The sequence below is a fragment of the Numida meleagris genome, chromosome 14 (assembly GCF_002078875.1).
Source record: "Numida meleagris isolate 19003 breed g44 Domestic line chromosome 14, NumMel1.0, whole genome shotgun sequence".
In the NCBI taxonomy this organism is placed as follows: Eukaryota; Metazoa; Chordata; class Aves; order Galliformes; family Numididae; genus Numida; species Numida meleagris.
In genome coordinates this window covers 7875640-7898695 of record NC_034422.1, presented here as the reverse complement: position 1 = coordinate 7898695, position 23056 = coordinate 7875640, and the positions used below count along the sequence as shown (strand labels likewise).

The following is a 23056-nucleotide window of genomic DNA, read 5'->3' as shown; positions in this document are numbered from 1 at the left end:
TCTCTTTTAAATGTCCCTGCTTGACCCTCACAGTACAAGCATTTTAGCTGGAAGAAAGTCAGCTTTCTGGTTTCGTTTGCTTCTCATGGTATCTGCAAAACCTAGCACTCTTCTGTGGCCTGTGCCCTGGTTATGGTAAAAGAAATGGTGAGGGAACCTCGTATAAGATATGCATCTCTGAGGGGTCAGTGCTTCTGGGCTTTTCAGAAGACTCACTTCAGCAATAGCTTTCCTGCACTGAGTTTCTCTTTAAAATGATATCCAACTTTGTGAGCACGAGTAATGCCAGGATTGGCCCTTGCTCTGGAAGGGTTGCTTTGCAAAGGGCAAAGTTTGCTTGGAGGCTCCTGTGCAGGAAGAGGAGCATATAGGGTGAGTGCCAAGGCCAGTTGCACGTCATGTGTCTGAGTGATTTCATCCAGTGATGACAGAAGTGCTAAGTCTTTGCTTTTGGCATCTGTAATAGGAATAGGTGAGAGGGCCTGCCGTCCTTTTCCTCTGTGATACTGTTACTTGCTAGGGAGTCTGGATTCCACAGCACTGCTTCTGCTCGTTGGTGTTGTTTGCTGCAGTGCCTGGATTTGCAGTTACGAGGAATGAAATAATTTTTAGACTCGCTGAAAATGGTGGTTTCCATGTAAAAGACTGAAACCTTCTACAAATAAATTGATTTCGACTGAGCTATTGATTCCAGTGTGTTTTTGTTTTGTTTTGTTTTCAGGAAATAATTACCACAGCAGAGATGTTCCTTCCTGTGTACGGATAGTGTACGGGAGGAGAATATTGCCTGCTGCTTCCTCCTTGTTTTCAAACGCATGCTGCACAGAGGAGAAGGCTGGATTGGTACTGGCACATAAGCCTTTGCCTTTGGAAGAGGAGGGATGGGTGGCTTTGAATGTTGATGGGGCACCAGCTGTGTTTGGGTGTGAAATTTGCGCTGGTTCGTATCACCTATCTTCAGGGCTTCCTCTGGAATTTTGGTGAGTTCTGAGTAATTGATGAAGGAGCTTAATAGAAGTGAGACAAAATGTGATTTAGAGCCGTGTCCCATACTTCCTGTTAGGTTAGTGTCCTGCCTGTGTGCACAGCAGTCATCCGGTCTGTTATCTGTACAACAAACAGAACATCTATGTGCTTACATCCTTACACAGTGTTACGTTACTGTTAGCCAACCTTAGTGCATCCTATACAGAAAACATTCCTGTCAGATGTCAGCTTCGTGTCCACGCTAGATCAGTGCTCACCCGTTTCTTTCCCTCGGCTGGGTACGGTCCCAGTGTCTCTTTGACATGTCTTAAAGCCTCTCTGCTTCAGGATCCAGCCTGGATTGTCAGGAGTGATGGAAAGAGGAAAGATGGAAATGGGTTAAGGCTTCGTGTCCCTACAGGCTGTTATTACCTGTGAACAGAGGTGTATGTTCACGTTCCTATGCTTGTAAACTCCAAGGGTCAACAGTTGCCCTTACAGCCAAACTGGGCTCCCTGGAGCCCCTACCCTGACAGCTGAGCTGGGTAAAGCTCCCTGATGGGTGCTGCAGTCAGGTTCTCAATGTCACAAATAGTTGGTGCACAACGCTCATTTCCCCACTTCAGCTGTGAAAGTTCAGTCTCTGATCAGTGCCACTTGGTGCCTCTTTTTGGGGGTTAGGGCTACCAGGCAGAACTTCTTCACCTTGCTCATTTTAGGATTGTTATGCAGCGTTCATGTTTAAGGAGGCTGTGCAATTAATCGAAGAATTGTTTAAATGTAACATAATTGGGACATGATCATTTTCTGGCACGGGTGAAATATCTCAGAAACACACCTCGCAGTCACCGGGTCCTTATTAGTTATCATTCTGTGATGCACATCTGCTTAGCATCAGATTCTTTACCTTATTCAGCTGAAAAACCTGACTGTTGCTCCCAGGAAAAAGAGAGCAATTTGAAACCTTTTTCCGAACTCCCTTCTGTGCCTCAGCTCAGTGGCAGAAGAATCTGCTTTCTATTAAAGTGATAAATTGCATAATTGAAGGTGTAAGCATCCCCCACTGTAAAATTTGTCTTTGTCAGATACACAAAGCATTGATTTTCTTTGTTTGCTGATGCAGAACCCCACTGGTATGAAGCTGTAGTCTCCCTTCACCCTGCCACCAAGCAGAAATCCTTCCTAGCACAGCTGGAGCCTGCTGCACATGCACACCTTGTGCCAACCTGGTGCTCCCACTGCTGTGTTATGCCAGTGCTTATGGTGCTTATGCCAGTGTCTTTGGGAATTCCTCTACCCTGTTGGCCAGCGTGTGAGCCACTTAGAGTTCCCAGTGGATGCTGTTATGTGGAGCATTTTATTAAGTATGCAGTGATGAATTTATCTTCCTGAGTTGTATTACTAGCCCCCTGAAGTGTTAGTCGTTGGTGTCCTCCAGCAGATGTAATCAACAGATTGCTCCCAAGCACGTCTTTAATGCCAAGCTCTGCAGTCGTTTCGCTTATCACCCCTGAGAGCACACAGAGCACTGATATCTGTCTTGCTGGAGAAGAGTTGCTGCAGCCAGCCCATGGGAATCCAGAGGTGACAGACTGCTCATGCAGGCTGCAGGGTGGCCAAGGAGTGCCTGCCTTGGAGCGCTCGGGTCAGCGAACGGCCACAGAATGAAGTATTGGGAGGAATGCCACATTGGAGGGCAGAGGCAGCCTTCCTGCGTCTGTGTGCGTGAGATTCCTTCCCATGTGCAGTAAGAGCAGTCTCTGCCTCTGTCAGGTTTCTCTTCTGCGCAGAAAGTCTGAGATCTGCAGCTTTCCATGTATGCCTTTTCCCTAGCTGTAAGACATTAACATTGTTTGAATCCCTGTCTAGGTGGCCCTGAGCCATGGCCCATCATGTTCAGCAGTCTCCATGCGTAAATGTCCTTCTTTGTTGTTGTTTTAATTTAGCAGCACCGGGAGAGAACAGTTGGACTCTTTGTATATCCAGAAAAAGCATTTCTCTTCATTTCCCGCTTGCACCAGAAGTGGTGGCCTGTCTGCCAGAGTTAATTGGGGTGGTTGGGACAGTTCTCCCTGGGGTTGCGTTGTGCTGGGATGTAGCTGCGCCCGGAGTAGCCCAGCAGTTTGTTCCGTGCCGTGGGGAGTGCGTTGCTCACCAGCAAGGTCGGGGGACCCCGATGCACCTTGAGGCCCGTGCAGGGCCCTGTGTGATGTTTTGGTTTTGGGGAAAAAAAAAAAAAAAAAAAAAAAATCACAGCATTTTGAATGCCGGCAGCTCTTCTGTTATAATTAAGCAGCCTGAAAGGATGCCTCCGGGAAAACAGATGCAGCTTGGCTGTTTGTGAGCTGGCCAAGAGGGAGCTTCCCTGTGGTGCTGTATCTCCTGACTTAGACGCTGTGTTTAATAGCTAATCTGTCACCTCGGGTTCTTGTATGAGAAAAGATGAACCCCTGTTAATTTGAATCAGCATATTGTGTTTACAGCTCCTCAGTCTGGAAGCATTGCTCTATTGATGCTGCTGGGAGCGCACAGCCAAAGACAGGAAGAGGGTGAGACTGTCTCTTCATTGGCAGCACCAGGTTATGTCATCTTAAATTGTAAGGACAATGTCCTGAGATGCTGCAGCAACATCTCAGGTGGAAGGGTGGCATGAAACTTTCCTGTGCTCACGTGCTGGGGTGAGGTAAGAATGGTCTCTGTGCAGTCTCACCTCTACTGTTCCTTTCTGAAGGTATTTGAAAAGATGGCTCTTGTGAAACTGGGTTACAGCAGCAGCTGGATAGCAAAGGAAATGCATATGCAGGTGACCACGGAGCACTCGGGGTCAGGGCTTTGGAGCGAGCAGCCATGCTGAAGTAGCAAAAAGGCACCGAGCATCCGGAATGCGTCCCTGCTCTTAACTCCTTGCCTTGCTGCCAGCATGTACGTGCACACAAGCCTGTGTCCTGGTAGGTACAGTGAACAGCACAGTCTGTTTCTCCAATAATTTGTCTTGTTGGATACAGCTGTTTCTCAGTGGTGAGAAGTCAGGTTTCCAAATAACTATGTTTATTTGAGGTATTCCCAGGGGACTGGGGCTCCAGCTGCTGAAGTCCTGTTGTCTGTGCAGCAGTCCCAAGGTTGTTGGGGCTGAGTAACAAACAGTGCTGCAGTAGAAGGACCTGGTTTTACCGCACGGTAAAAACTGCTCTTGGGAGCATGGTGTGATTGGCCAAACAGATGTGAAGATGTTGGTGAGTGTCCGCTGGCCTACTGGTTTTGCATGACGAGCAGCAGAGGCATCTCCCTTCTCTCTGCTGAGCTCTGGCTGCAGATGTGCAAGTTTCCGGCAGCTGTATTCAGGGGCTGTTCAGCCTGGGAAGAGGAGAGCAGGGATCCCTCCAGATGGCTCAGCACGCCCCGTGGTTCAGCCATGTCACACATCCTGCTGCTGGTGTCTGTGCACGGTGCTCTTTGGCACCAGCCTGCGGGGTGTGAGGAGTCTGTCACGTTGACATGAGCTCACTTTATGCAGGGGGGGAACAGGGCAAGCGTTCGTCTGCTCTCACTTCTTCTGTTTCTTTCAGGAGTCTCTGCATGTCTGCAGTGCTGCCCTTCCTCTCTACCCAGATACGCACACACTGTGTGTTTCAGAGAAAAGAGATAATCTCAGTATTGCTCTCTCTCCATTACTGCTGCCTCCATCGGAGCTGCCCTGATGCGTGTAGAACTGCAGAGAGCAGATTTCCAGCTGGTAGTCACAAGTTTTCTCCAGAATGGCCCTTTGTGGTGGATTTCTGGGACTGAGGCCATCAGACTTGTTTTTATGAGGATTTGTACTTACTTTTTCTCTCTTATCCCTGCAGGCAGCATCCGCAGCACTGAGCAGTCTGGGCCATGTGTACACAGCCATCGGGGACTACCCAAACGCACTGGCAAGCCACAAGCAGTGTGTCCTCCTTGCAAAGCAATCCAAAGATGAGCTGTCTGAGGCTCGGGAGCTGGGCAACATGGGAGCAGTGTATATTGCAATGGGGGATTTTGAAAATGCGGTGCAGTGTCATGAACAACATCTTAAGATTGCCAAGGAGCTGGGGAACAAGCGGGAGGAAGCCCGAGCTTACAGCAACCTGGGCAGTGCTTACCACTACCGGAGGAACTTTGACAAAGCCATGTCCTACCACAACTATGTGCTGGAGTTGGCCCAGGAGCTGGCTGAGAAAGCCATTGAGATGCGAGCTTATGCTGGCTTGGGCCATGCAGCTAGATGCATGCAGGACTTGGAGAGGGCTAAGCAGTACCATGAGGAACAGCTGCACATCGCGGAGAGCCTGCAGGACCGAGCTGCTGAAGGCAGAGCCTCCTCCAATTTAGGTAAGGCCCTGATTCGGAGCAGAGTTTGTCAGGGAGTGCAGCGACTGTCAGAGCTGCTGCCAGGACCCAGGAGGCTCGCTGTGGGCTATCGTCTTTGTTATACCGACTCCACCAGACTATCTTCATAAAATAAACAGGCACTTGGCAGATTGTGTGCCGATGTAACGTGTCCCAAGTTCAATTATTCAGCCGTTCAGAAGGCACCAGAAAGCACAAGGTCATGGCAGAAGGCAATTGAGAAGGTACAGTGCATTTGAAGAGCTATTGAGGTGTCAGAAAGAAACATAAGTTTTGCACTAAGGCAAGAAGCGATGTGGTTTATTATCCGGCCGTTACTCTGGGAGCTTGTCAGCTTGCTGCATTCGATCCTGGGAGACACGTGGATCAAATCCTAACTAAGTCTGTGTTCTGAATGTACACATTAAAATAATAGAGTGTAGGATACATATGCTCTTCTAAGGACAGACATCAGCATCTTACTGGCGGGCTGAGAAGGGCTGAATTACTTCAAAGCAAGTCCATTCCTCGTCTTTCACAGTGCCAGATGTGGAAGTGATCAAAGATGTGTTTGCGTCTCTGGCTGAGATGCGGGAGCCTGTGCTGCTGTCATTGCAGCTGTTGTGGGGATGTGTTCTGACTGCACGGCTCAGCTGGGCGTACGTGGCTGTGGGGAGTGGCAGAACAGAGCTATTGTGGCTATAACAAAATACGTGTTTGCTGGCAGCCCCTGAATCTCTGCTCTTGGAGGCTTCCCCACGCTGTAAATTAGCTTCTGTTTCTGCCTGGCAGCTGGCACTTGGTTCGTTTGTAGATGCTAATTGTACTCTGATGTTATCAGCAGCAGGTAATTGAAAAGGGCTTGATGAATTACTTAATTTCTCATAATAGCTGACTCTTCCAGAGCTGAATGAAGAAGATAAGGTGAACTGTAGAAAATGCATCAGCCCTAGCTTTCTGATTACTGTTGCGAATCAACTTCTTAACACAAATTAGGGAAAATGTGTGAGACCAAATAGGTTTGAGGCACAAGTACCTGTGGGGTGGTTAGTCTTAGAGAGCCCTGAGCATTGCTGGTGTTGCTGTTAGCGTGGCAGAGCAGGCTGAAGGCCCGGGGGGGGATGAAGCTTTGTGTCTGGCTTCCCCTAATTTCTGTGCAGGGCTTTGCCAAATACAAAGGTAGCTGCTCTCACAAAGCACAAACCGCACCCCCCATCTCTGCTGCCATTGTGGGGTTGGTCCTGGGCAGATGTGGGGTCACAGCTGTGTTCAGCCATATGCATCTCAGAATGGGAACGGGCCTATTCCGAGCAGGACCAGCAAACCTCCGGAGCTCAGAAGGGATTTCATGTGCATCCTCCCTGAGCAAGGCTTTCTGGAGAATTGCCCCGATTCTTTCTGAGCAAATCCGGAAAACTAAGGAAATGAAGTCTTGGAAAATGGAAGCAGTCTCCTGGTTTTGGTTTTCCTCCCTACGTCTGTTTGGTGAATGGTCTTGGGCTGCCTGATTGGTCTCTCATTTTTGTGAGCCCGTTGCCATTGAGCAGACCACATCCATCACTAGAGGAAAGAGCTTCATTGAAGTTCTGTGATGATCCTTCAAACTGCATCTGTGCTCCATGTAGTCTGGCTCTGTTACTCATCAGCTCAAGAAATAAAAACGCTGGTTCAGAAATGTTGAGAGGAGATGGGTTCAGCAGTTCCTGCAAGTACTGATACTACAGCAGTGGTTTTGCTTTATCCCAGAACAAAACTAAGTGCTGCCACAGAAGGAAGCAGCTTGCTCTTGTTCCTTAGCCTCCAGGGCTACTTACTTGCATTTTTAATTCTCTTGCTATGTTGCTGGCTCAAAACCAGTGAAGCTGGGACTAGAAAGTTCATCTTAATATGATTATTATTCTTACAGTAGCTTTGGATTTAGTGATAGTTTCAGCATGCAATTCCAGAAAATTTTGTTCAAAAAAAGTATTTTGGTGCGGCAGGGAATGTTTTTCTTGTTTGGATTTAGGCCTAAGTATAACTCTAGGTTGGTATGCTGACTCAGCCGCTCTACGCTTTGTATTAAAATAGTTTTCCTAGCTTCTGAGTACAGGATCTCACGTTTCAGCTGTTATTTGGCTATTTTTCTATGTCCTCTCTATCAGAGTTAAGTTACACTGGAAAAAGAGAGCACGCAGTTCTTGTTGAGAAAGCCTATTACTGTTGTTGAAATGCATCCAGTACCAATTAAAAAGTCGAGTCTTAATTGTCTTCTTCATCTGATCCACATGCAAAACAAAGCCTCATCAAAATAACCATGCTGACAGGCAAAAAATGTATCTAAATGTGTGTTTCCAAGCCAGAATGTTAGAGTTGGCCTCTTTGCTGAAGCAACAGAATTTTCTGTTTGCATTTCACTGATTTAGATGGAAAGCTCTCTTAAGTGCACTATCTAATGCTGTGCGGGACAGACCCAGAATATAACATAGCCCAGCTGCTGTAGCGCTCTGCGGGGAGATGTAATGCACTCTGTGACTCGGTAAGCAGAAGGTAATGGACTGAGGGCGAGTCGCAAGTTATCAACCCCTTCACAACAAGGAGATTTGGAGTTTAACCAGAAGTCTGAGATTGTCAACCTTTGCAAAGCAGATGGTGTTTTCAAATGCCAGGGCTCCATGCAGAGAGCTGGCTTTTCAGCTTCTGCAGCACTTAACAGTCCTGTTGTGATGCAAAGAGGGCACTTCAGATTATTAATAAAACACTGTTTAAAGTCTGTCCCTAGGTGCTCAGCATCTATTTGCAGTTATGAGAGAACTTCAGTGCCTCTCTTTTATGTCCTTGCTACTCAGTGTTGGATGGGCTGCCTGTATTAAGGTAGAGGCAGTATGCTTCATTTTATCTTTAGAACCTTACTTTATTTGCAAGTAAAGGAGATTGTCGAAAATGTGGTATAGTTTCACTGATAATTATTTCAAATCCTCAAGCACTCTGTAGGAGAAAGTAGAAGTGTTTTCTTCTCCTTCTTGGCAGTAAAGAGGCCGACTAAAATGTTTAGAAGGCTTCATCCCGCATCCGTCTTTTGTCTGTTGAGGAGTGCACAAAGAGAGTGGATTTGGTAGGTGATGATTTTGGAGTGTAGATCAGAAGCTTTCCTTGCTGGGCCATCCTTCACAATTAATTACCCTTGGAAAATGATGGAAATGTACCAGGAGGTGGTGTGGGGTGTCTTTACCATGTTCCTTTTTCCAAGAGCAACCTCAGTGTTTCAGATTCCACTGTTCCAGGAGCATTAAGGCTGTTGCTGTTTTATTTCTCACCGTGGCACGCTTGGGATTAATGATACAGGCTGATGCATAAGGAAGTGATCTTTGAATGTGCTTTCAATAACGAGTCTTGCTGTTGAGCTCACTCACGTCCTGCAGCAGCCACTTCAGTGAGGGATGTTGGTGATTCTGTGGCTTGGTGGTGTGTTTGGGAAGGTGGCCTAAGGGTGAATGGTCTGTGTGCTGTGCAGCACCGCAGCAAGGCGAGCTGTAGCGCAGAGGCAAGCAGTGTGTTGTCGTGGCAGTGCATGCTTTAACAGGGGATGTATGTCCGTGTTCCTGATGTAGTTCCTTGGCCCGTGCATGATCACTGCTGACCCCAGTCACTCTCCCAGAAAAGCTGCAGAAGCTTCGAGTTCCCAGGGGAGTCGAAGAGAAGTGGAAGATGCATCGTGGGGTGTTGAATTCAATCTCCTGTTATCACACATGCCATGTAATACTAATACCGTGATCCATGAGCTAAGTAAGTTCAGCACTTATGGTCAAAAACAGGAGTTACATTTGTCTTTCCTTACTGGAAATACATCAATTCACTGGATAGTTTCTTCTTCTCTTTTTTTTTCCAAGTGATGATTCCCTACCCTTGTGGTAGAAATTCTTGCTATTATTCTTGGAGTTCATGTCTTTGCATATTTTACTATTGAATTTCATGACCCCATTCTTGTTGCTCTGATACACAGTGTTTTCCAACCCTTCTGCACAGTATTCCTATCGTTTCCAGAGTGGGCAGTGCTTCTTCTCTGGGTTTCAGTACATTTCACTGTAGCGTTCGCTTACTTTGAGCCCAAAAGCACCACTCAAAAAGTTTAGTAAAGTTTGTCCTCTTCTCTGCTTTCTCTCTCTTAAATAAGAAGTATCTTATCATAGGATGGGTTACCTAGACCAGCCATGGGCTGCCAAAGGCCAAGCTGTAGAGCAGCTCTGGTGATGCGAGCTGCTGCAGAAGGGTTACGATGACGCGGTGTTTTTATCAAACCTATTTTTGTTCTTTTTCAGGAATCATTCACCAGATGAAAGGTGACTATGACACTGCACTGAGGCTGCACAAGACACATCTGTCCATTGCCCAGGAGCTCAGCGATTACGCAGCCCAGGGCCGGGCCTATGGTAACATGGGCAATGCTTATAACGCTCTGGGCATGTATGACCAGGCTGTCAAGTACCATCGGCAGGAGCTGCAGATCTCTATGGAAGTTAACGACCGTGCCTCTCAAGCGTCTACACATGGGAACTTGGCGGTCGCCTACCAAGCACTGGGTGCCCATGATCGTGCTCTACAGCACTACCAAAACCATCTCAACATTGCTCGGGAGCTGCGAGACATCCAGAGCGAAGCACGGGCCCTCAGCAATTTGGGCAACTTCCACTGCTCACGAGGAGAGTACGTGCAGGCAGCTCCTTACTACGAGCAGTACCTGCGCCTGTCCCCAGAGCTGCAGGACATGGAAGGGGAAGGAAAGGTTTGCCACAATCTTGGTTATGCCCATTACTGCCTCGGGAACTATGAGGAGGCTGTTAAGTACTATGAGCAGGATCTTGCGTTAGCAAAGGATCTCCACGACAAGCTGAGCCAAGCCAAAGCGTATTGCAACCTGGGCCTGGCCTTCAAAGCCTTGATGGACTTCAACAAAGCAGAGGAGTGTCAGAAGTACCTGTTGTCCCTGGCTCAGTCTCTGAACAATTCCCAGGCCAAATTCCGAGCTCTGGGGAACTTGGGGGATATTTTTGTCTGTAAAAAAGACGTAAACGGTGCAATAAAATTTTATGAGCAACAGTTGAGCTTAGCCCATCATGTTAAAGACAGGAGACTGGAGGCCAGTGCCTATGCAGCCTTGGGCTCTGCATACAGAAGGATACAGAAGTGTGACAAGGCTTTAGGTTACCATACGCAGGAGCTGGAGGTGTACCAGGAGCTGGGAGATATGCCAGGAGAATGCAGAGCACACGGTCACCTTGCTGCAGTGTACATGTCACTTGGGAAGTACACCATGGCCTTCAAGTGCTATGAAGAACAGCTGGAGCTTGGGCAGAAGTTGAAGGACCCCAGCATAGAAGCCCAAGTCTATGGCAACATGGGCATCACCAAGATGAACATGAACGTCATGGAGGAAGCTATTGGCTACTTTGAACAGCAGCTGGCCATGCTGCAGCAGCTCAGTGGAAATGAATCTGTGTTAGATCGGGGCCGAGCATATGGGAACCTGGGGGATTGTTACGAAGCTCTGGGGGATTTTGAGGAAGCGATAAAGTATTATGAGCAGTACCTGTCTGTCGCTCAAAGCTTGAACCGCATGCAAGATCAGGCAAAGGCCTACCGAGGCCTGGGCAACGGGCACAGGTGAGCACTGCATGTGTGTTACAACAACAGGCAGTGGAATGCAGTGCACTGGAGCACTCAGAAAGGCATCTGTGTGTCGGGGAATTGTGGGTACACCAGAGGAGAGGAGGATGAGCTGCATGCTGAAATGCAAGCGGGCGGCCTGTGGGTGCATGCCAGTGTGGGACACAGCGTGGGGAAGGGTGTTTGTAATGAGGGAACATGTGGGAATGCACAGTTAGGAACAGGAGGAGGCCTGAGAGTGAGGAAGTGGGAGATACAGGCTGTGGGGCTGAAGTATTGATGCAGACAGGTGGGTTAAAAGAGAAGCCTGGCCAGCAGGTGGGGGCTGTGTAAGTGTGTGGCAGAGGGCAGGACAGGCTGGTGTCCAGGCGAGTGCAAATGGCTGCACTGTGTTACCAGAGAGATATGTTTGTGTGGCCATTGTGCACGTGCATAGGGATATGGCGTAGGACCAGGTAACGAGGTCCTCTGGATGCTGGGAAGGAAATGATTTGGCCAGTGCTGCTGGCTCAGATAATGGAGCTGATGTTGCTCAGTCCTTCAAACAAGAGGTTTACAGGGTAGTGGAGGAAGGATGTTGATTCAGGAGTGCGGGGCACAACTCTTGCGGGAGAAACATTTGTCTCTGCCTGAAAGATTTGAGATGACCTTGAGAGGAAGTGACAAAGCATTGTAGTTCAAGAAAATATTGGCAAAATAAATGCTGTTTTCTTCCTTTGTAGAGCTATGGGAAGTTTGCAGCAGGCTCTGGTGTGCTTTGAGAAGAGGCTTGTGGTAGCACATGAGCTAGGGGAGGCATTTAACAAAGCCCAGGCCTATGGTGAGCTGGGGAGCCTGCACAGCCAGCTGGGGAACTACGAGCAAGCCATCTCATGCCTGGAACGCCAGCTGAACATTGCTCGTGAGATGAAGGACCGTGCTCTGGAGAGTGACGCTGCCTGCGGTCTTGGTGGGGTCTACCAACAGATGGGAGAGTACGACACAGCCCTGCAGTATCACCAGCTGGACCTGCAGATTGCAGAAGAGACCAACAACCCTACTTGCCAAGGCCGAGCCTACGGGAACCTGGGCCTGACCTATGAGTCCTTGGGCACCTACGAAAGGGCGGTAGTTTATCAGGAGCAGCATCTCAGCATTGCAGCACAAATGAACGATCTCGTAGCCAAGACTGTGTCCTACAGCAGTCTGGGGAGGACACATCATGCCTTGCAGAACTACTCTCAGGCTGTGATGTACCTGCAGGAAGGTAAGAGGCTGAATTGTCCAACATACCATATTGTGATATGTGCAAGGGAATAGGAGGAAGGCCTGAAGATGTGAACAGAAGTGAGGTGCTGTGAATGTGGCACTAAGAGAATGTGTTTGACAGTTACCTTTGATGCTAAAGCTGTTGCAGATATCCATAGCTACTGTTGAGTGTCCTATTGAATAGCTGCCCCAGCAGGTTGTTCTGGATAGCACACCATGTCTGTCAGAGCCTTCCATTCATCTCTGAGCTTGAATTCAGCCCGCACCTATTGAGAGTCTTGATTAAGATTGCTTGTCTGAGCATAGAATGTATGGAAGTTTTCTGTAGATAGCACTGCAGACTAGGAAGTGGTTACACAGTTAAGAATGGACCCGTCCAATCCTCAGAGTAGGTCTGGAGCTGATGTGTGCTGAGCTGTGCTCTGCTGATTGCCACCCAGCTTTTCTTCCTGAGTTCAGATGGGAGTGAGTCCAGATGGCTGTGTCCTCTAAGCTGTGAGTGAAAGCAGCTCATATTTGCAGGGAAGTGAAGCCCTTGGTGTCCAGAAGCCATCAGCCCCATGTTGAGCACCAGGGCCCACACTGGCCTCTGGGTTGGGCTGCTGCAAGAGATTCCAGTGTGCAGGCAGCATCTGTTCTCTGAGGGAGGAGATGAATAGCATAGTTGGAGCATATGAAACTGGAAGCTGAAGGATTAATAACATCAGTTAGTCTTGGTTTTCCTGAAACTGACTTTGACAGGATTCTAAAATGCTAAAGGAGTTAAATTAGAAGGGGAGAAATTATATATATATATATATGTAATATATATGTGTCTGTCTGCTCCTTCTCCTGATGTGAATTCCTGAAAAATCTGGAAATAATGGTTGCTGTTGAGCTGTGTGGTCATGGCCAGGGTTCCCCATCTCCAGTCTGTAGGAAACATTAGGTGTATGAGAGGAGGTGTCCTTGTTGGCAGCTGAGCCCACAGAGGTGAGAGGTTTGGAGTATGATGGAAGGGAGGGGACAAGAAGGTGCTACTGGAAGTGAAACAAGCTCCAAGTTGCTTACACCAGGACCCTGCCCTCCTTCAAACCATATGGAGCCTGCCAGGAGGCTGGGAAAGCTGCTGGGAAACAAGCAAGTGATGAGGCAAGAGGCCTCTTCTCTGGCAGTGTTCGGCAGCTCAATGTGGTTTTGATTGTGTGACTGTTAAGGTTTAAGTCAAATTTCCTCCTAGGAGCATAGTGAGTGTGTATCAGGGGACTTCAACTTCACCTGGTGTTGGGTCTTAGTCCATGGAAACGTCTGCTTTGCTTAGGCACGTCTCGTGCTGGTGTTGATTGGAGTGTAAGCAGCTGCTGCCCAGCACTTGACATCTCACTGCTCTGCATCACTGCTGTCTGCCTGCTGCGGGCACCCTGGAGGCATGGGCCTAACCTGAGCCAGCAGACTCCCAGCAGCAGAGGCAGGAGAAATGCTCCACCTGGCTGTCAAAGCCACTTCTCCCCACCCCCCCCCCCCCCCCCCCCCCCCCCCCCGTGCTCCCTCTCACTCTGACTCCTTTTCAGGACTGAGGCTGGCAGAGCAGCTGGGACGCAGAGAAGATGAAGCCAAAATCCGCCATGGCCTCGGCCTCTCCCTCTGGGCGAGTGGGAACCTGGAGGAGTCTCAGCACCAGGTATTCTGTGGTCTGCTCTGTGCTTGCAGACTGTTGTCTTCTGAGCCCGGTGGGTCACTTCTGTCCTCGGGGGTGGAAGTGTCTGGTGCATCCTGGGGCAAGGTGTGCCATGCGCTCAGTGCTCTCAGGCCCATGTGCCTACATCCCAGGTCACCTGCCCTCTGCCAAGAATGCTGACTCCCTGAGGGGCTGCCTAGGGGTGCGGTGGCCTTGGATTCTGCTGTCCCACCGGTGCTGTCTGCTGTATCTGTCAGGGTGTCACCGTGGCTGTTTTCCCTCCCAGCTCTACCGGGCCTCAGCACTGTTTGAAACCATCCGCCATGAGGTGCAGCTGAGCACAGATTACAAGCTGTCACTCTTCGACCTGCAGACATCTTCCTACCAGGCCCTGCAGCGAGTACTTGTCAGCCTCGGTAAGAGATACCATCAGCTGAACTCCAGTGTCATGCAGAGCTGGACTGAAGGCGCAGGGAGGCAGTTCATGATCCAGCGTTCACTTATCATCTGTCTGATGCAGCACAGCGCTGCATTTATTTGCCAGGACAAGAAAAAGTGTTTCCTGCTTTGGATTTCAGGCACCTATGGGTTCTCTTCCATGCTTTCTCCATTCATTCGCTTTTCTCTGACTCATCTCCCTGTACATCACATTAGCTCTTGCAGCCAAGATGATCTGAGAGACTGCATACCAGTGTAGTGACTACTCTTTCCAGAAATAAGTGCTGTGATATGTTTCTGCAGGTTTTTGTTCCAACTGAGATAGCAGCTGTTCCTGTTTCTGCACCATGCGCTGCAAGCCATGTCGCTGTCACATCTGAGGGATGGCTTTGTCTTTTCAGGTCACCATGATGAAGCTTTGGCAGTAGCAGAGAGGGGACGAACGAGGGCATTTGCTGACCTGCTTGTGGAACGCCAGACTGGGCAGCAGGACTCTGATCCCTATTCTCCGGTGACCATTGACCAGGTCTTGGAGACAGTGAATGGCCAGAGAGGGCTTGTTCTCTACTACTCACTAGCTGCAGGTTACCTGTACAGCTGGCTGCTGGCTCCTGGGGCAGGTGAGGTCCTTTTGGAAGGTGAGAGCCTATGAACAAACCTTATAACGTGAAAATCATCCCATTTGCAGCTAGGAATGAATCTGGTACTAGAGATTCTACAACCTTGCAGCTGGAAACAGTGATATAGCCACAGCAGTAATGACATAGAAATGCTTATTCAGGGTTTTGACATTGACCTGGAAATGGAAATGTTTCAGATGTTTAATATTTCCATTTTCCTATCTCCAGTCTGTATGATTTTCCCACCTGGCAGTGCAGAGCAGTAATGAGATTCCAAACATGTTGGCTCTGTGAGAATCTTCTGTGCATAAGAACGCCTACTTTAATTATATTTCCGTGCTTTAGCCTTTCAAAAGCTTTTGACATTTATCCATTGAAGTGGATTGCAGAAAACAGAAGGGTGTCCCTGCTTCCTGATACGCCATTGAGCTGCCTGATCCTCTAAATTCCACTTAAATGTGGAAATGCTTATCACAGAGCAGCAAGGAGGATTAATTTGAAGAGGGTTGCTTTTTTTTTTTCGCAGGCAGCTGTTTTTCATTATCTAATAAAGTGATGACTAAATTTTCATGAGTTCTTTCTGGATATAATTTAATAATTGCAGCCTTTCACCATAACAAAGCTAAAGAGATAAAAAAGCATTATTTAGATTGCATCAAAAACACTTTTGGAAGGTAAGCAGACATGTATACGTGCCTGATTTCAGATGGAACGGCAGTGATTGGAAAACACTTGAGGGTGTTTTGCAGTATTGCCTGTGTAAGTTCAGGATGATGTCATCCTGCCGTGCACCCAATCACTAGCTAACCCTTTACTTCTGTATTTTGCAGAATAAAATGCCAGTAATTCTATATTATTGAGATCAAGCTGAGTGTAATAAATTTACATGTATCAGAAGAACATCAGCCTCACAGCCAGTCTCCTCCTTGCCCAGCTGGTCCTGTAGAAGAGCAGCTGCGCTTTCCAGTACATGGGTTTGTGACTGCCTTATTGAAGGCACTGTCAGGTGTAAGGAAGGAGAGGGACAGTGATGCTTTGGACTCACACGTGCTGGTTTCCTCCTGAACATCTTTGCTGGGGAGCTCTTCAGTAGTGACTCCACTCCTCCACGTCTCATTAGTGAGCCCAGGATCCTCTTATCCCACTGAAACTGTGTCCTTAGAGCCTCTTCACTGATTCTCTGTTCCTGCAGAAGGAGCTGCTTTATCATTATTTCCCCACTTTTGCTAATTGATCTGTGCTGCCAATGCAAACAGGGCGTCCAGAGCAGCCTTTCACTGTTGATCACGGGCTGTGGTACTGTGGAATTAATTGTATCAGGAAGGTTATGCCAGTCTGAGGAGAGGAAGGTTTTATCTGGAGTAGTAGCTGAATTCTTACAAAAACAGTGATTGTTCTTTGTATTATTTATTCACTGTGAAATGTTAACTTTTAATATTTTACTAGATTTTAATCTGCCTTTTTCTTTCTTTGTATATAGCATATTTTCGTGAAGTGAAAAGCCTTTGCATGACTGCTGTAGTAATAATATTTTTGCTCAGCATTTGAGCCTTGTGTGTTCAATATATGTGATCAGAGGCTATAACTAGGCATTTTCCAAGGACAGCTATTGAAATGTGACTAGGGCTGGTAGATGCTCGCATGAAAGATCTGTTTTATAATTTATGTAAGACTGCTGCAAAAGCAAATGCATTCTGAATACCTCATAAAAGCACTACTCTGCCTTTGTGCCTTTGAGCTATCATCTGCAAATTACAAAGCTAGATTTTAAAAACCAAGTTGGAATACAGGAGGGCTGGAAAAGCTCTGTGGAGACACGGCACAGAGCGCTTTGCCCCAGCGGTACTGGAAATGCCAAATGTTGAAGACTGTGCTACTTTCCTGGACAGCTTCTGGCAGTGCTCTTCTTCCCCTGCAGAAATAACCTCACAATTCCTGTTCTTTGCAGGAATTCTGAAATTTCACGAGTATTATCTGGGTGACGGCTTGACAGAAAATGCCGGGGACTTCCATGAAGCCAACAGCGTGACCCTGCAAACGGTAACAAACTCTGCCCTGGAGCAGTACATCTCAAGTGTGCGGGAGGCTCTGGGTGTGGATTCCTACTATACCCGGTAAGCTGGAGATGGCATTTTAAGTCCTGATTCTTGCTCTCTCACCAGGAGGCAATTTGTAACATTCTCAGCTCATGGGCTGCGAAGTCTGAGAACTGAGAGTTGCAGTAGGGGGTGAATTTGTGTTACAGTGACAACAAAATTCCATGTATCAGTCTTCTAAAAAACATAAGGTGTTTTTTTTTCCCCACCTTATGTCTGAAATTTGCCCAGGAGACTGCCAATCTCCTGCTACACGTCACTTGTGGGTTTCTGCAACCCTTTGAGGTTACTTTAAACACCTCTGTTACCACTAAAATCTTCACTTAATCTCAGGAGATCTAATTTGTACTGTCCCAGAGTCTTCACGCAGTGACAGATGGGAGACAACCCAAATCTTTGTGACAGTAGAACCTAGCTGTCCATAACTCATGCCATTTTCTTCAGAGATACGGACAGCAGAATGCAAGCAGATTTGTGGCTGTGTTTGCCCTGGCCAGATGGCAGAGGAGAAGGAAATTAAACCAATCCCCAAAACAGAGAAACCTAAAAGAAACCATGCAGTGATATCCCAGACAAGAGAGGGAAGTTGATTGGTATGAGAAAGACAGAAGAGATGTCTGAATTGCGATGGACAACATGTATGTAGAAGAAAATGTATTTGAGCCATTTTCTCTGCTTCGTTGCCTTGTTCTCCAAGGAGGGAAGCAATGTCAGAATGATCTGTGTGGTTTATGTAGCTCTGCAGCTAGGAGATAGATAAAGGGGTTTTGTTCCTTTGTGTTAGCTGCACAGTGATTTCCTCATCCTTTCTGTTTGTTCTACTGCTGTGCATTAATGTTTTTGTGACCACAGCACTGATAATCCCGAAGTGATGATAGAAGATCGAAAATTATTTGAAAAATTATATTCTGTTATTCAGAAAGCTTGTGGAGAACGTGGTTTTTGCTTCTGTCTCTCTGAGTGCGATGTTGGAGTCAGGAAGTTCTTTTGGAGGATTGCTGAGAAATTTGGTGTTGCCTTTGGGGGAGGATGAGCTGTAGTGGTTCAGTAAAAATTGGGTTTCAGGGATGCTGAATCGTGGTGATGTGGACCTTTGTGTTCCTGAGATACTGACAGCATCTGTAACACAGAGTTTGAGCATGAGCAGGTGAGCTGCTGCTGCTGTTAGCAAAATGGTGGCTCTGGCACAGGGAGCACTCAGGTTAAACTGAAGCTCTGACTCTCTCTCTGTCCTCAGTGCAGTCTGAGGTTGCTATTTTCTGAAGTCAGGCAGCAACCTCACAAGGGAACTGTTAGGACCGTGTCAGCTGAGCTCCGTAAACAAGACAAACTGCTGAGGTGAATTTGTGCTCAGCTCCTAGTATTGAGACAGTTTGAAAGCAGAAGCAGTAGTAACTGCCCGTATTCATGCCCTTATTGTAGGTACCGTTGCACCTCGGTGGCATGTCTTCCCTTTTTTTGCTCCTGGAGAGGAAGGGATGCTGTCATGGTATGCATCATCAGGATTTTGCTCTGGTTCTGCACTGCGGCCTTGGCTTTGTGCTGAAAAGTGTTCATCACAGCTCGTCTAATTACGCTGAGAAGGAACACATACCTGCAGAAAATGAAGTGTGAGGGAGTTTGACGCCTGCTTGAACTTGCATTGGGACAGATGTCTTTCTCTTCTGGGGGAGCATGTGGCCTGCTCTCTTGGGTTCATGAACTCAAGATTTTTGCCTCTTTTAAGAGCTCCAAATATTCGCTGTAATACCTAAAACCGTGCCAGGACTCAAGACTGTGCATGCCTGCAGCTGGAGGAAGAACGTGCAGGAGACAGCTGTTGACAACTTTTTCTTCTCTTCCACTTTCTTTCTTCCCTCTTCTGCCTGTTGTTCAGCTGTCCCATGCCAGTGTTCAAGTGATTGGCTTTTGTCAGGGCTTGTTCGCTCAGGTTATTAGATCATACTGACCTGGAATTATATTTACAAGATATCCCGTGGTCCATACAGCAACATTGCCTGTGCTATGCTGTACCTTCATTTGATTTATGTGCTTATTGTTGGAAAACACGTCCTTGCAGAAAAGCTGCAAGTTGTCAGGAACCCACTGAAAGGAAAGAGAAGTGAGAGGTGGGGCAGTTTTAGCAGGCAGTATAGCAGGTTTAGCTTAAGTGTACAAATTCCAAGGCTGGCAATGCACCAGATGATACACAATTTATTTATTTAATTGAAGGAAGGAGTTGTTAAAAACGTATGTACAATAGTGTGTTTGCTTTCAGTCTTCACAAAGAAAAAACTGCTGTCGTTGTTTTGACAGAGATGGTAATTTAGTTGTTCACATCAGGAAATGTAGAATTTAGAAATATTGGACTCTCTCTCTGTTGCTGCTGTCCTAATATCATGATGGAGTCTTATTTTTTTGGTCTCTGTTTCTTTCCCTGTTTGTATAATAGGAGCATCAACACAGCTGTCTTTTGTATACTGAGCTTTGCCAGTGTAGGGAGCAAGCAGAACTTGGAGTTGTTGTGGAAAGGTTGCACTAACACATTTTCTTAGGCAATGCAAGGGCCAAAGTTGATGTTTCCTGCAAACCTCAGCTTTTCTGTGTTGTTCTGTAGCTTCAGAAATCATTACCCATTGCTGGGTGTGGGAATTTGGATTCTGTATTTCTATCATTGTGTATAATCCAGGGACAACTTGACTTTAGCATCTGGTTGAGGTGGCCTGAAATCCATTTTCTCTCAGACTGGCTGCATGTTTGTCACAGTGCTGTTGTGCTTTCCTGCACCAGTGACTCCTTCACCCTGCTGTTCCCTCTGCAGAGCCTGTGCTAGCAGTGAGACTGAGAGCGAAGCTGGAGATATCATGGACCAACAGTTTGAGGAGATGAATAACAAGCTGAACTCAATGACTGATCCAACTGGCTTCCTGAGGATGGTCAGCAGGAACAACCTCTTGAACAGGTGAGAATGCAGCACTGCACTTGCAGATTAGCAAGGAGAATGAGATGTCTTGGTGTGACCTCCGAGTGCAGCTGATGATGCTGCTGGTGGCCTCGCTTATTCCCCCGTGTTTCATGGACACGGGGCAGCAAACCATCATGGCTGCAATAACCATTCATGTGGATATGTCTTCATGGCATGGCATTGATTCTTGCGGAACATTAAGTATCTACCTTGTAAATAAGGTCCACGTGTTAGTATGTGCGGTGGTCACTTTGTCTCCTTCTGAGCAGGGGCGTTTCCCTTCAGTCTATTTTCTTCTTCTTCATTTGGTGCAGTGAGGATTTCTCCCTTTCTCAGGGGGACCTTGCATCTTGCTCCTGATGGGACTGGGAATCCAGTGCTGCCTTGTGCTGAACGTGTGTCCAGCCTGGGATGGGTACTTGGCAGGCCACCAGGCCCTCCACAGGCATGTGGCCTGTTGAGGCTTGGTTCCATTCTACAGGCTCGAGTTTTACATGTGAAGGACAAAGAAGCCCTGCTAGTTCCTGGAGAGGCATGGGTTCCTATTGCGTCCTTCTTTAAAAATAGACATTTTCAATAGAAAGGAGGCAGGACAGCAACTGAAAGCATCATTGAGCTTTCTTGTGAGACAGAGGGCCACCCGCAGAGACCGTAGACAGGACTGTGTATTTCACTTAGGAACTCAATGGCTTGGTTTGGGAGAGCAGGGAGTGGCATCTTCATTACATTCCCAGATGAAAGTGATAGCTTAAGGTGACAGCCAGTGAGGACTTGTCAGCAAGTGTTAACTGGCCTGAGGGGCAGCCACTTCTAATTTCCTCTTCTCCTAGACAAGTTCTATTTCTGACTGGCTGAACACTTGCAGAGAAACTCTGTTTTTGTCCCTGCTGTCTGAGAACTGTGGAACTTCGAGCTCTTCGCTTGTACGCTTCTTGTGGAAGTACTTGTTTCTGCGGGTTGTAACTATTGTACTCATTAGCAGTAGCTGTGCAGTCTCCACTCATTTTCTACCTCTTACAGTGTGCTCAGGTCGCAGTCTTTCTCAACACTGCTGTTGAGGGCAAGCATTCAAAATGAAAATTGAAAACAGAAATTTTCCAGTGTCACCACTCCCATAACGGAGGGATGCTGCATGATGCAACCCAGGGTTTCTGGCTAGGTCTGTGCTCCAGCATGGATTATGAGCACAGGGTACCCCAGGCCTTTCTCAGCTGGAAAAGAAAAAACGATCAGCCTGCAGTGCAGTGAGCAGTCACTGGAGCCTGTGACCTGCAGTAGCAGCATCCCCATGGAACTGGGAGCTGCTTGTTGGTGCCAACAACTGGCCTGCTTTTCTTCCCACAATCCACATACATATCTGTTCATGCTGCTGCAGTGGTAGTGAGCTATCAGTACTTGCTAGTTCAGGGTCAAACGGGCAGAACCTCCAGAGGTAGGTATGCCCTACCAATAAAGAAGGTCTGCATGGAAGAGAGGTTAAGAGAGATAAAGGGAACAGGCAGCATTTCTGTGCCCTGGTCTAGAGCTCTGATGAGGAACTGCAAGCTCTCTGACTTTGAGTCCGGGACAGAATTGAAAAGTTAGCAGAGTATAAACTGTGATCTTCCAGCTTCAGTCTCCAGCTCCCTTCTGTTGTGTAATTGTTTTTCTGCCAGCTAATGCTGCCATGAGGTCATGCAGCTGGAGGTTAGTGGTGAGTGAATTGTTGCTGCTGTAGTGCTTCAGATGATGGTAAGTAACACTGTGGCTCACAAACAGTGCTTGAAGGCATGAGCTCTGTTTGCCTTGGATTCTGTGCTGCAGGGCACAAAGAAGAGTAAGGCCTGCTTGGAGCCAAGAGTAAGAGTTTGCCTTTCCTGCTGCCAAGGCAGGCCCTGCATTCCTTACGTGGGGCCTGAATGCAGTGCTCACATGTTTTGGATCCTCAAGGGAGTTTGCATGGCATGAGGCCAGTGCAAGTTCTTTCACGCACAGGAATTGCACGTGCTGTTAAGGTCCCGTGTCAAAATGAGGCCCTAAGAGATGCCTGGATTATTTGGAACCATCCAGCCTCCGTTTCTGGTGATGAGCAGGTGACTGAAAGAAAGCCCTGGGTTTGGGTGAGTGCCCTCTGGCTGCTGTCATCAGGTAACCTGGTGATTCTGGCTTTTAAGTAGAGAGTAGTATGATTTTTTTATTTTTTTTCTCTTGGCAACTGCTTAGAAAAGAAAGAATACTTGGGTTTGGCAGTTTAAGTTAAAGAACTTCTGAGAAAAAGTGGACTTCAGAAGAGAAAGGGGCACTGCAGGGACACTGCAGTGATCTCAGTAGCTGCCTGAGCTGCTGATGCCACTGACAGAACACTGATGTGCAACATCTGCTGGCTGTTGGAGACAACTGTGAGTGCTTGAAAGCATCCACAGAGAGCTCATATCTGAATGTTTTTGGAGCTTCCCACCACTTGGTATTGTGTCTGTGTCATGATGCTGAATTTGGATGTGGGGCCGGATCTCTTGGAGAGGGCATTTTGAGACAGGCTTGCCAGGTCTGGATGTCCATTTGTCCCAAGGCTGCAGCATTTAATCTTATACTCAACCCTCCTGAATGGCTCTGCAAGGCCATGAGCAGTATTTGTCTTGTCCAGAGCCCTAACAAGTGCCAAGACACGAGCAGGCCTGTGCTGACTGCCATGTGAACTACTGCCTCCTGACTTTGCCCTGCCACACTGACCCTCTGCAAGCACAGCCCATTCCTCAGAGGCTTACGGGCCAAGTTAGTCTGAGCTCAAGGCTTGTATGATGAGGGTTTTCTCTTCCATTCTCTGAGATGCTCAAGGCTTGTATGATGAGGGTTTTCTTTTCCATTCTCTCAGATTCTCAGGAGATCACTGCTTTGTTCTCGCATCTCCAAGATAAAGGGAGGAAGCGGAGTTAACACTGACATGCAGGCATTCCCGAGCCCCAGTTTGTTGTTTCCTCTGCTCGCTGCAGATCGTGTTGCCTTGTCCGAAGGGTTGTAAATAAGCAGCACTGTGCAGACTCCAAATGAGAGATTTTTACTGTTCCAGAAATCAGGGGAGGGAACACAGCAAGGTAGAAGTGTTCAGACCTGCGGC

General features: G+C 47.6%; 1 protein-coding gene across 3 annotated transcripts in view; it reads left to right on the top strand.

Annotated features, from left to right (window-relative positions):
- The window catches only part of TTC28 (tetratricopeptide repeat domain 28), a 130489-nt gene that overhangs the window by 88221 nt on the left and 19212 nt on the right, over window positions 1-23056 (top strand). For all 3 annotated transcript variants that reach the window (XM_021412335.1, XM_021412336.1, XM_021412337.1), the window contains 8 exons: window positions 4812-5319; window positions 9615-10956; window positions 11682-12205; window positions 13758-13867; window positions 14151-14280; window positions 14704-14922; window positions 16871-17036; window positions 19819-19959. In XM_021412335.1, the coding sequence (XP_021268010.1) occupies window positions 4812-5319; window positions 9615-10956; window positions 11682-12205; window positions 13758-13867; window positions 14151-14280; window positions 14704-14922; window positions 16871-17036; window positions 19819-19959 (3140 nt within the window). The remainder of the gene's footprint in view (window positions 1-4811; window positions 5320-9614; window positions 10957-11681; window positions 12206-13757; window positions 13868-14150; window positions 14281-14703; window positions 14923-16870; window positions 17037-19818; window positions 19960-23056) is intronic.